The sequence below is a fragment of the Episyrphus balteatus genome, chromosome 2 (genome assembly GCF_945859705.1).
Source record: "Episyrphus balteatus chromosome 2, idEpiBalt1.1, whole genome shotgun sequence".
In the NCBI taxonomy this organism is placed as follows: domain Eukaryota; kingdom Metazoa; phylum Arthropoda; class Insecta; order Diptera; family Syrphidae; genus Episyrphus; species Episyrphus balteatus.
This window is the reverse complement of record NC_079135.1, coordinates 50,354,589-50,367,839: the sequence shown is the minus strand read 5'-3', so window position 1 is coordinate 50,367,839 and position 13,251 is coordinate 50,354,589. Positions and strand designations below refer to the sequence as shown.

The window sequence follows — 13,251 nt, the reverse complement described above, 5'->3', positions numbered from 1 at the left end:
TTGGAAACTTTTATACATTTTTGAAAAGTGCAATAATACGGCAAGTTTTTAAAATAATTAACCTGTGTCACACCATACAAATTTTTTACAGTGTGTTGCTCTGAAAAAAAATTAAGTAATTGAGTTTTTATAAAACATGGAACTGTTAATTAATTTGCAACAAAATGGAGTATGAAATAAAAAATATTTTGATTAAATAACTATTTATTCTTATTAGCCAATGTTTTAGTGAAAGAATTGTAAAAAACAAAAATCAATTATGACCGGAGGAAGCAAAATACTGTTGCAAAGTCGAGATTTTTCGATAATTCACAAAAACTGCATTAAATTGAAAACCGTAAGGATTTGGGATGAACAAGTTACTAAATTCTGAGAGCCCTAAAGTTGGCCTATCAGCATATTTCGTTTGATCCATTACTTTTGGGACACCCTGTATTTATCACAACCGAATATTCTTGTGAAAAATAATAAACAAATAAAAAAACCCAATTAAAAAAAAAAAAAAACAATAAAAAAAAAACTATCGCAACTACACCCGGATTTGAACCTAATTCGAATTTATATTTTACGAAAACTTTTGTTCATATCGTCGTCGTTCAAGTCCTTTTTTCACTTTTTGAGAAATCGCGTTAGAAATTGGTTATCTAATATTAAAAATCCAAAAATTGTTCAATCTACGTGTTCGTTAACATTTCGGTAATTGTTTTGTTATAATTGAAAAATAATGCTCCCGTTATTGGTTAAGGGCTCTGTTATAGCTATCAGTAAAATCCATCAGTAAAAATTTTGTTTAGCTATTTTGAATATTTTAAACTTTTATTTTGAGCAAAATATTGATGAAATAAGTTGGGAGCATATTTCAACTATTTCTTTCAAAAATAAATAAATAACAATAATAAAATAAATAAATAAAATCCATTTTATAAATTTTACTGTTCAGTAAAATAAAATTTCATCAGTAAAATTTATAAAATGAATTTGTGACTAAAATATAACACCAAATGCATTGCTTCTTTTTCAAAAAGTTAGTGAAAATGTGTTTTTAATTTATTTCATCAATATTTTGCAAAAATTAGTATTCAAAATAGCAAAACAGAATTTTTACTGATGGATTTTACTGATAGCTATAATTGAGCCCTAACTTGGAAAATGTAATTGAAGACGAAATGGACTTAGGGAGTTTTCATTGAACGGCGACGATATAAGCCGCTAGGATATAAATTAGATAATATTTTTCTCAAAAACAGAAAACTCAAGACTAATTTAGTGAAAGGGTTAAATTGTTTATTGGTAGCATTTTGTAAAAGCTCAGCATTTTGTTCTAACCTTCTGGTTAGCTAATAGTCGACATTAGCGTTTGATTATTAGTAAGGCCCTTTGTCTTCAAACTTACTTCTTTTCAATACTTCGACTTTTTAATCAAAATCGTATAGGTAAGCAGTTTTTGAGAAAACCAAACTTTTCCAAAATGGGTACATTAAAAATATCGTTATTTTTAAATTAAAAAATGAATTTGAACAGACATAATTGCGAGACTCATTTTTTCACTTTGATTGCAATTTTTTACATAACTTAGTTAGCAGCTCCTAAATCGCAAAAATAATTAAAAAAAAAAAAATAACACACGCAAAGTGAGACTGGGTGAGCTGTATCTTGTTGGGAGACAGAATTTATGTATTTTTTGAATTTATATTTTTTTAGGCATCTATTTTGTTTATGTTTAAAATGCGTTTGACTTTAAAGCAGAATTTTTCTAGCTTAATCTGAATGAAATATCACAAAAGGAGGTTATTTCTCGGCCACAATTGCAAAATAATATTAAATTTATTTCATTTTTAAGAGGAGTAATAAACATAATTTGTTTGAGAATATCTATTTGAAAGGCAATTACTAAGCTCCAAGAATCAGGGGTCGAACTACGGCATACGTTCGTTAACGTTTTGACCATTTCTCTCTCTATTTAATCAGAAGAAAATGATAGAGACATCAAGCGTCAATACGTTAACGTACGTATGCCGTAGTTCGACCATAGATCTAGGTAAGATACATTTCTCTTCAGAAAGAATTCAATAGAAATATCCTGTCAAAACGTACCACGAAAAAAAGAAGCATCTTCCTGGGATCCATTTCATAAAACTATTAGAACTATTAGTAACTAGTGCCAGTTAATTTTGATTTCTTTATGCGAAAAGGTATAACAGCTGCCAACATTCTGGTGAACTTTTTAATGATGAATTCCGATAACATAAGAAAATATGTAGAGTAGATACTACATTTGAAATATCTTGAAACAGGAACATATTTCGAATGAAAATGTCTATCTTCTTCTTGAAAAATAAGTGAACACTATAATGAAACTAACAAATTGCTAGATCCGATTGATAGTTCCAAACAATTTCCCAAAGTATTCTGAAAATTAACAATAATTTAGAGAGTCCAGTCAATTAGTAGGCAATGTATGGAATTCGGTAATAAATTGAGATCTTTTTATTGATAAATTTAATATTCACACGAAGTCGATTAAATCGTTCCAAGGAAATGAAAAAAAAAAAACACGAATTTGTGTTTACTTCGAAGAGTTCTTAAAAAATAATATTTATAAAAGTTACATACACGTGTATAATATACCAAATTTCGAAAATCGATTTCTTGCGGTCACTCTAGTGTATATCTTGAGCAAGTATACAATATTAAGGTAATCAGAAGAACCATAAAGATTATGGCATTTTGATTCAGAAATATTGTTCAGTTGTTTAAATTTTCATTAAAAAAAACTTGCAGATATTCGCCCATTTTGTTAGTTTAAATTTGGATCTAGATTTAAGTGAATTTAGTTTTGAACGGTTTTTGGAATTTTATATTTTGATTTCTTAGAAAATCTTTAATGGACCAATATTATCAAAAAATGTTTGATCAAGGGAAGACAAAATTTTAGTTTCTTATAAATTAACATCAAATATAAATATTAAAAACCTATGCATTATAATTATGACTTATAAAAAAAATATTTAAAATTATAGTTTTAAACTATTTAACTGAAATGGTTAATGCAAAAACCTTTATAATGTTTAACAATTCCTGTCAAATAACTACCAGATAAATCAATTTCTTTATGCCTAAAACTTAATTCCTATATAGTTCTTGTTGTGTGTTTGTTTTAATTCTAAAAAGTTTATAAAATTTATATGTATTTATCATAGATTATTATTATTAATTATTTATAAATGACATACCGCATTCGTATCACATCCCTGGTATTTATAATTTTGTTTATTTTTTGTTTCGTTTTTGTTTTTATAAAATCTAAATATTTTTTTTTATGTAAAACCTTTTCATTTCTATATTACATTTTTTTTTAAATTATTTATAAATACAAAATTTATGCATTTCTGACAAAAATAAATTTTCACTTTATAATTTTTATCCTTCAAAATTATAAATACTCGATTTTTGTTTATATTTTAGTATGAAACCCAAGAGATAATTTATAATTTATAGTTTAAATTTAATTTAAAAAAATAGATTATTATTTTATATATGTATTTTATATAATATGTATTAGTAAAATAAGCTTTGCGTTGCTAACCTACAATAAGGAACATTCTGGTTTCGTTGTATTCTGATACTGCTGCTGTTTCTCATTCGGATGCTGGTGTGAATTTCGTTTCAAATTGCAAATGAAACATTCTAGAATTTTAAATTTCGATGCAGACGACTTTTGACTGGTATCCTCGAGGTAGCAACATCGCTGTTTATGCTACACATGCGAGACTTGTGTTTGTGTGTGACCATTATTATCGTGACCCATATCCGTCCGGCCATTATCATCGTCCTGTGCAACCGGCAGCCATTTGTCGAGGAATTTCGGACGAAATAGCAAAACAAATGTTGTGCGGAATTGCCGGCTCATAGCACAATACAGGATAAAGTTGATGCCGGAATTAATTAAGGCCAAAATGTCCATCACCTCACCTGTAATTAAAACCGATAAAAGAATATTTAAAAAAATTATAATGAAATATTCTGGAATAAATCAAATTATTGGTATTATTTTAAATACATAAATCTACCACAGGAATAATTATAATGAGATAAAAAGTTATCAACTAACCACAAAACGGTTCATTAAGGTTAATACAGAGGATACATTCCTATCTCTAGGTTAGGTATGTCAGTATGTGGTTGGGAGAGTGTTTTTTTGTAATTTGTTTGTCTGTTGGCTTCAAATAAATTAACGAATATAATTTTTATGCAAATGAACAACTAGAATAAAATGTGATAATTTAAAAAGAGTTTTCCACTTTGTGGGTGTGTTTGACAATTCACAAAGAGATAAAAAGGACCTTTCCTAGTTTTCTACTTTACCCCACAAACAGGGGATGAGAATGATTTCATAAAAAAAAGCAGACGAGTTTCGGCGGCCAAGTGTGAAAAGTTTTTTTGCAATTAACTTTGGTTTGAAACTCTTTTATACTAAGGTTATATATGTTTGTATAGAGAAAGGTTTGGGGATAGTCGGCCTCGTTTTATTTGGCCTTTGCCTTTTCGGATTTTTTTTTATACTTTTGTTTGTTTGCTGGAAAAAATTCTTTGTAAAAGGAAATTGCTATGAAAGGATTTAATTAAAATGGCTTCCTTGAACGTTTAACGATTTGAAGATAACAAAAAAATGCTCTCAAGCTTAAAATTTCATTGTTTTTATTTCAGTGGATATAAGAGTAGAGTCTGTGGGGAAAAACCTTGATGCTTAGTGGAAAATTACAAATTATGGTTTTGTTGAAAATATTTTGACAGGTGGTTTTAATTTGGAAATTTTATAAAGAACTCGTGGAGTAAGAAAATCAATTAAAAATAAAATCAAAAGAATCTTCTCAAAAATAAATTTTAAAAAATTTTAGTTTTGTGCAAAGCATTTTTCTTACACATCGACTATTTTTATTTTTACCGACTTCCAAAAAGGAGGAGGTATTCAATTCGTCTGTATTTTTTTTTTTTTTTTTTATGTTTGTTACCGTATAACTTTGGACTGAGTGAACCAATTTTGATAATTCTTTTTGTATTGGAAAGCTGGTGGCTGCAGTGTGGTCCCATTTCAATTTCGTTAACTTTAAGCCATAGGAACTATTTTAAAAACCATAAAACCCAGTTTTGATCCATGGAAGTCGGTTTTGTTTTTTGCTAAAAATGATTATTAGTTCATATTGTTCACCGGTCTGAGCATTGCGTCAGTTCATCTGTTCGTCCGTGTGTATACTAAGACCTAAATGGATGGATGGATTAGCTAAAATTGAATGCAGATGATTTTTTTTTTGTAATTTTTATAGGTTTGTTTAAAAGGATTAAAAGTATTTTTGGAATTTACCCGCTTAAATTATGTTCACGTAATTATCTGACCAACTGAATTTTTAGTTTTTTTTTTTTGAAAAAGTTCGGATATATACCGTTGAAGTTTTGTTTCTCGAAAACTGGCCAGTATACATGATTGCTTAGTCGTTGTGTTGCCATCCCTCCTTGTTCTTGTATTGATTTTCCAGGAGTGTCACATAAAAAAAAAACTTTTAGCTCTAAGATAAAATTTCCTTTTTTCTTGATTAAGAAATTTGACTTTCTTGAATACTTGAAAAGGTTCAAAGCTATAATGCCATAAGTCCATTTGATCACAAGACAATATATTGCTAAATCCTAAACCAATTTTTAAACTTTCATTCTGAACGCACATATCTCTTTTATATTTAACCGTTAGAGATTATTCCCATCAGATCTAGAAATGTAAATTTTTTCAAATAACTTATTCCAACTTATAACATATCCAATGGACCCTCCCGACCGAACGGGGGGCATAGAATTGGCTTATGTTGGAGACTTTGCATCTGTTGCTAAAGAAAAGTCGGTCATGTAAAAAGGATTTGAGTTTTATTTGTATTTGAAATTGCAAAGTAATTAAAAGTACGTATACACCATAGTGACCCAAACTTATTTTAGGCTCAAACTTTTAAACATTAATGCGTCTACATTTTTTTAAGTGTGAGTAGCGCGGTAAACGTTGTCGTTAATAAAAATTCCATTACTATTTGTGGACTTTAAGAAATAGATTCTATTCTCTAATCCAATATTTTATTTCAATTTGTTTTAAAAATAAATTAACTTCTTTATAGAGAACACAAAATTTCTGATTATTAAGTCTGAGGCAAGCTATTTGGAAGATTTCCAAGTAAAATAGAGATAGAATTCTAATAATTTCTCAATTTAGAAAATTTTTCTTGGCAAAATCTTCTTTATTTTATGTAGCTACTGAGAGATTGAGTAACTGATATGTTTATTTTGTGTAAGTTTAACATTGGTTGGAGATGATGCATACAAAAGTGCTTATCTGTGCCTATTGTATATAAATAATAACAACAATTTAATTGAAAAATATATTTAATTTTATATCAGCTTATGTTAATCGGCTTTTATAAATAAATTGCAACTTTAGAAATAATCGTAGATACATCCGGAATAAATTAATGTGGTTTTAATTTGTTTTGAGTGGGTAATATTCCTATTTTTTACCAGGCAAACAGGAAAATTCACAAAAGCTTAATTAGTCCCTACCCTACCTACCTAATAGTCTGCCATTTTCATTCCACAATATTATTTTTTATCATCTTTTTTATTGCTTCTAAGCACAACCCCATATAGGGTAACCTACCACAGCTGATGCCCCATTGTTATGACGCAAACACATTTGTACATAATATTTTGGAATCATTTCTTTCTTTCTTTTCTTGTTGTAATTAATAATCTTACATGTTTTGTTTCAATTAAAATCAGAGTTCAATTCAAGAATTTCTTGGAAATAAGGAAGGCTTGAAAGTAAATAAATTATAAATCCAAATATTTTCTTTTTATTATTTTCTGTAGATACGCAATAATTACCTTTTTGTTTGTTTGGTTTGGGAAAGTGCTTTTATGTTTTTTTTTTTTTCATTTTAACTGAATAATGTTATCAAAGAAACAATTGAAATTTAATTTTTTCAAAGAAAAACACTCCAACAAAATTCAAAAGATTGTTACCGATTGTTAGAGAAAAAACACTTGAGCAGTTAATAAGGTAGGTACTTTTGTGTTTATACTTTAGATTTAAAGGAACAAAAATTGTAGGTAAGGAACTTTTGACTTTTGTGGAGAGAGATAGTTCAATGAAATGGAAGCGTTTAATTATAGGCTATTGATTATTGCGAAAAAAACAGGGTAATAAGGAACTAAGACGTTCACGGGTTTTTATTGCAGGAATCGTTCAATGGGTTATAAAAGAAGATAAAACCGCGGAGTGCTATTAAATGAGAGGGTGAAAACTGAAGATAGGGGTGCAAAAGCCCCCTTTTTGGTTTTTTCAATATACCTCGTAAACCAAGCAAAATTTTGATATATTGCACATATAACTTTTTGTAGAGAATTAAATTTCCTATTGGAATAATGTTTTTTAAAAATTGATTTTTTGATTAAAATAACTTCATTTTAAAATTAATATTAAGTTTATAATTCTAGCTTTTGGAAAAAGTATCAATCAAAACTGTAGGTGTTGCCGTTGTTTTTTAATAATTTTTTTTTTATTTTAAGTATTTTTTATAGAAAATTGCCCCTCCCGCCAAAACGCGGGGACATTGACCCCCCCTCCCATAGTAAACATTGATTGTATTTAACCCCTCTACAGAATCTCATTATCGGTTCTTGGTGCTTAAGTTATCGTACTTTCCCCTCAAATGTTTCTGTTTTACTTGAGTAAAAATAAAAATGCGAAAAAAAAAGCTAGATTAAAATGGCCATACTTCGGTTAATTTTCAATGTACAGCGAGTACAGCATTTTGAAGGAAATTTAATGTTCTTTTTTTCTTTGGAGCAACGTTTATGTCTATCTCAACCCAAAAAAAATGTACAAGTAAAAAAGCAAAAAAAAACCCAAAAAATCGATTATTTGATATTTTTTTTATGATCGTTTCGACTATTTCGGTATGGAAATTTTTTTTTTTAAATTTCTAAAAAACATTATTCCAATAGGAAATTTAATTCTCTACAAAAAGTTATATATGCAATATATCAAAATTTTGCTTGGTTTACGAGGTATATTGAAAAAACCAAAAAGGGGGCTTTTGCACCCCTAGCAATAAAAACCCGTGAACGTCTTAGTTCCTTTCTAAACTACATAATCAACAGCCTATTAATTAAATTGTTAAAACCTAGAATATGTTTATCCCCTTTTTTTAATCAATCCAATTGGAGCTTTGATAAAAATGTGAATTTTAGAGCAAAAGAAAGTAAGATATTTACAAAAAATATAATTCAAGATGGCGCAAAAAATAATCATTTTACAAGTGCAAGAAAATCACTATAAATATTATACCGTTTAAGTTTTTTCTTATTAGGATGAACTAACATGTATGTGTGTAATTAGTAGTAGTGCTTCAGCTTAGGATAAAACAGTAACGGCGATTAGTACATTATTCCGCTATTATTAGGAGAATGAATCTGGTTTGTAGGAGTAACTGCTTCCAACTTATAGGTACCTCTTGACTGGGTTTGTTTTAAAATATTCTTCATCATAAAACTAACAGCGTTTAAAACCCTTTTTAACTACCCACAGGTTCTCATTCTCAGATGTTACAGTATCAAAACAGCACAATTTTTCCTAAATGAGTCACTTACCAAGATTCACTACGACCCTTAAAGGGTATATTAAACGCTCAAAAACTCTAATCAACATCAACAAAAAACCAGGAAACCGGTTGGTTGTACGTTTCAATTAAGCTCCAACTGAGCCATCCCTTAATATAATCCTTCTATATTGTAAATTATCCTCACAATTTGCCCGCATCAAGCAGGCAAATTCCACGTAACAAAGATTTGTTGCCAATATGATTGCTTTGTTTTTTTTTTTTTGGTTTACTTCCACCCTACCCAAGTAGATTTATTTTGCTGTCTTAATTGAAATAAAAAATCCACATATCATGATAAAAGGTGTTTAGGATTACAATAAAGCCTTTTCATCCGAAGATAAAAAGCCTTGAACCGTTTGTTTTCCTCAAAAAACTCTTTTTGGTTATTAATTCTCATCACATTGTGACCAAAACGTTAACATAAAAAAATATAACAAAAATTAGGCGTAAGTACAAAATGTAAGCTGGTGTGTGTATATCTAGTCTCATAACTTTTTCATATTCATATAATACTTAAACTAAACCATGGGCTTGGGGGTTGCCATTTATTCATGAATAGAGTATAAGAGACTCAACCAAAAATAAAACGGAACCAAAAAACTATTTCTATTGTTTGGCAAAGTGCCAACTAAAAAAGAGTATGGAAAAAGGTACCTACTTTACTTACACAACAACACCCATATAAGTGGTTTTCGTTTGCCGCACTTTTAGCTTTGAAAATCTATTTAAGTCTACTTCTATGGTTGACAGAAAAGTCATTGTGGTTAGAATTTTGATGTAAATTTATGTCAAAGAGTGTGGTTGCTGGAGTTTTGTTTTTTGTGAGTAACTATGAGATTGAAACACTTTGCACCACAAAATACTACACTTTACATTTGTTATAATACATAAACGAGTTAAGTGTAACCAAGGCATTTCTAGACGGTGTGGTGTAAAGATTAAGAGACAAAACTATTTTCTGGCAACAAAATAAGGAAGTTATTTTTCCAATTAGAGGTGCCTTTATTCATATAGACAAAGAAATTACAGTTTTTGGATATTCCATAACAAAGGTTTTAGAAACATTTTGTTAGCTTAGGCATTTGAAATATTTTAAGACACCTGAGGATTCATTGAAACAAAATGCTCATACCCGGTTTTATGGTAAAAATTGCTTACAATTTGTAACCATAGTAAATGAAAGGTTTGGTTGGTAAGAATTGTTTCCAAAAAAATTAGGAAGCATTATAAGTCTTATACATATAGGTAATAAAAATAAATGAGTCGGAAATTTGTTATGCAATAACCAAAAATTTGTAGTTCTCATGATTTTTGAGTTATTGAATTTTCCGACAAAATAAATCTGAATTTAGCGGGCAAAATCTGAAATAGTCAAAAACAAAAGGTTTGACTGACCTCCAAATTTGTAGCTTTTTAAATGCTTTTCAATCCCACAAATTTGGTTTTTTATAGCATCAACAGTTTTTTTGTATTTCAAAATTCCGCTAAAATAAGACGAAACCTCATAATGTAATGGTCAAAATTAATAAACATTTATTTTAATATTTTTCGCTTTTCGTGAAATTTTAGCTTTGCAAAAAAAGATTTGTTGCGCAAAAATTAATTTTGGAGAGCTCCTTTCAATACATTTCAATTTGAAGTTTGAAAAGTGCACTTTATTTTAGCGGAATCTTTAATAACAAACAAATTGATCGAGATACCAAATTCAGGTTTTCGTGTTTCATCTGAGTCTAGGTTACGTTTAAATTACTGCAAAAGAAAAAAATTGAATTATCCGCATTTTTTTTTATTTTGAAAGCTCGTTTTTGAGCTTAATTCAATTAACAAAACCTTGACAAAATAAAAAAAATTGAAAAGGTTATTCCTTTAAAATGTTTCTACTGGTCTGAGCAAACCGGAAGTCATTTTTTAAACATAAAATTGAAATAATTGAATTATTCGGGCGAGCTACAACATAAAATTTTGCGGAGCAAATTAACAATTAATTAGCTACCATTTTGGAAATTAAAATAAATTAAAACTTTCCTATTTTCGTTCACTAACTTCAGTGATATTTTAGTGGTTTTTTGAGCAAAAAAAAAAAAAAAACTGTTGAGGCTATAAAATCCAATGGAAAGCTACAAATTTGGAGGTCAGCCAAACGGTCACCGGAAAATTCATCGAAAACAATTCGTCGAATTACAAATTCATCGAACACAAATCATCGAAAAAACAATTCACCGAACAACAATTCCTCGAATGACAATTCGTCGAATAACAATTCATTCGATGACAATTCATCGAATGGCAATTCATCGAACACAATTCATCGAATGACAATTCGTCGAATAGCCTTTAGTCGAAAACAATTAATCGAAAAACAATTCTTCGAATAACAATTCTTCGAATGACAATTTGTCGAAAGCAATTCATCGAATGACAAATTCATGGAATAAATTATTAAAAATCATAGGTTGCAACCACAATGACGTGCCATATCTTCTTGTAAAGCCAGTAACTTTTACTTTAATTTTGCATTTAAATAATAGGGGATCGGGTCAAAATTCTGGCTTCAAAATTCTGCTTTCCAAAATTCTGCTTTTTCAGCGAAAATTCTGTTTTTCAAAATTCTGCTTTTTGTCTATTCTGTTTTTCAAAATTATGCTTTTTAAAATTCTGCTTTTCAAAATTCTGCCAGCATTATATTTGAACAAAAAAATTCTGCTTATTCTGTTTTTTTTTTTTATAGCATATGCGCTGGCTAAAGAAAAATACACCTCATTAATGTAATTTTTTTATTTAAGTGTCGCAAATATTTTTTGAAATGCGTATACTGACTTTCTTTCAAATAAAATATGTACCTATACTAATTGGAACCGATGTTGTATATTCCTTTTCTTATTCAAATTTTTGAATATTCATCTTTATTTGATAAATTAATAAATTTTTAGTTATTTTCGGAAATGTTTAATATTAAAAACCTTTTCTTAATATTTTCAAATTTATTCATTTATAAAACAAAAATGACAAATTATGTAGGTAAGTAATCAAATAAGCAGATAATTTTTCAAAAAGATGATTTTACAGAATTCTGCAAAAAATTAAAAAAGGGTTTAGAAAATGTTAAAAAGCGCGCGCTTTTTAACATTTTCCAAACCCTTTTTTAATTTTTTGCAGAATTTTGAAAAGCAGAATTATGAAAAGCAGAATTTTGAAAAACAGAATTTTGAAAAAACAGAATTTTGAAAAGCAGAATTTTGAAAGCAGAATTTTGTAAAGCAGAATTTTGAAAGCAGAATTTTGACAAAAGAATTTTGACCCCGGCAGAATTTTGACCCCAACCCAAGAATAGTCCAGTAATCTTAGGTTTTATCTGCGGAAAAATTCCTACTGGGCTCGATTTTGGTATAGACCTTCGTTACGGCGTTGTTATGAAGATGTGAAAAATCGACATTGATATCGCGTCCGCGTTAGAAGTTATAGAGGTCAAAAGGTCACGAAAATCTGTTTTTCGCATATCTCTCGTGACCTGTTGCTCGGAGGTCAATAGGGGTCTATGGAAAATCTGTTCGTCATAAAATTATCTACAAATATTGCCTTATGCATTTTTCTGTAAAACCAATTCCAAATTCTTCGAATGATAATTCCTCGTATGACAATTTGTCGAAAACAATTTAGTGAATGACAATTCATCGAATAAATTATTAAAAATCAACTGTTGCCATCACAAAGACGTGCTATACCTTTTTGTAAAGCTAGTAACCTTTTCTTTTAGTTTGCATTTAAATAAAAATGTTTGAGGAAATTTAAAAAAATTTCAAAATTTGTCCTAAGTCCCTAATGTGAAAAATTTTTCTAAGTCCTAAAATTATGAAAAATTTTTTTAAGTCCCGAAATGTCAAAAAAAATTTCTTAGTCCAAAAATATTAAAAAAATTTCTATTTCACGACTAAGAAAATTTTTTCACATATTAAGACTTAGAATAATTTTTTAATATTTTTGGACTTAAAATATTTTTTTTATATTTTTGGACTTAGAAATATTTTCAAAATTTGAAAAAAAAAATGTTAAAACATTTTTATTTAAATGTAAAATAAAAGTACAAATTTTCTAGCTTTACAAAAAGATATGGCACGTCATTGTGGTGATTTTTAATAATTTATTCGATGAATTTGTCATTTGATGATTTGTGTTCGACGAATTGTCATTCGACGAATTGTCATTCGAGGAATTGTTGTTCAGTGAATTGTTTTTTCGATGAATTGTAATTAGACGAATTGTTTTCGACGAATTTTCCGCAAATCCAGCCAAACCTATTGTTTTTAATCATTTCAGATTTTCCGCTTACTTCAAGCAGAAAATTCCATGCGAGTTAAAATTTTTAAAAGACCGGCTACTCAAAATTTTCTGTAAAAAAATTATCGTAGACTTTACAAACAAGTGACAAAAAAGGGTACCATTAATTAATTTATTACAAGTCCAGGTAGTCTGACCAAACTCATTGTAGTATTGTTTTAAGATCTTTTAATGCACTTCTGTTCCGATGATAATCATTTTAAAATAATTCAAAATTTAA

General features: G+C 28.6%; 1 protein-coding gene across 1 annotated transcript in view; it reads right to left on the bottom strand.

Annotated features, from left to right (window-relative positions):
• Window positions 1-3,064: 3,064 nt before the first annotated feature.
• Window positions 3,065-13,251, bottom strand: part of LOC129908397 (G-protein coupled receptor dmsr-1-like) — a 200,698-nt gene continuing 190,511 nt past the window's right edge. Inside the window, exon 5 of the mRNA XM_055984855.1 lies at window positions 3,065-3,972. Coding sequence (XP_055840830.1) covers window positions 3,758-3,972 — 215 coding nt within the window. The 3' untranslated portion in view covers window positions 3,065-3,757. The remainder of the gene's footprint in view (window positions 3,973-13,251) is intronic.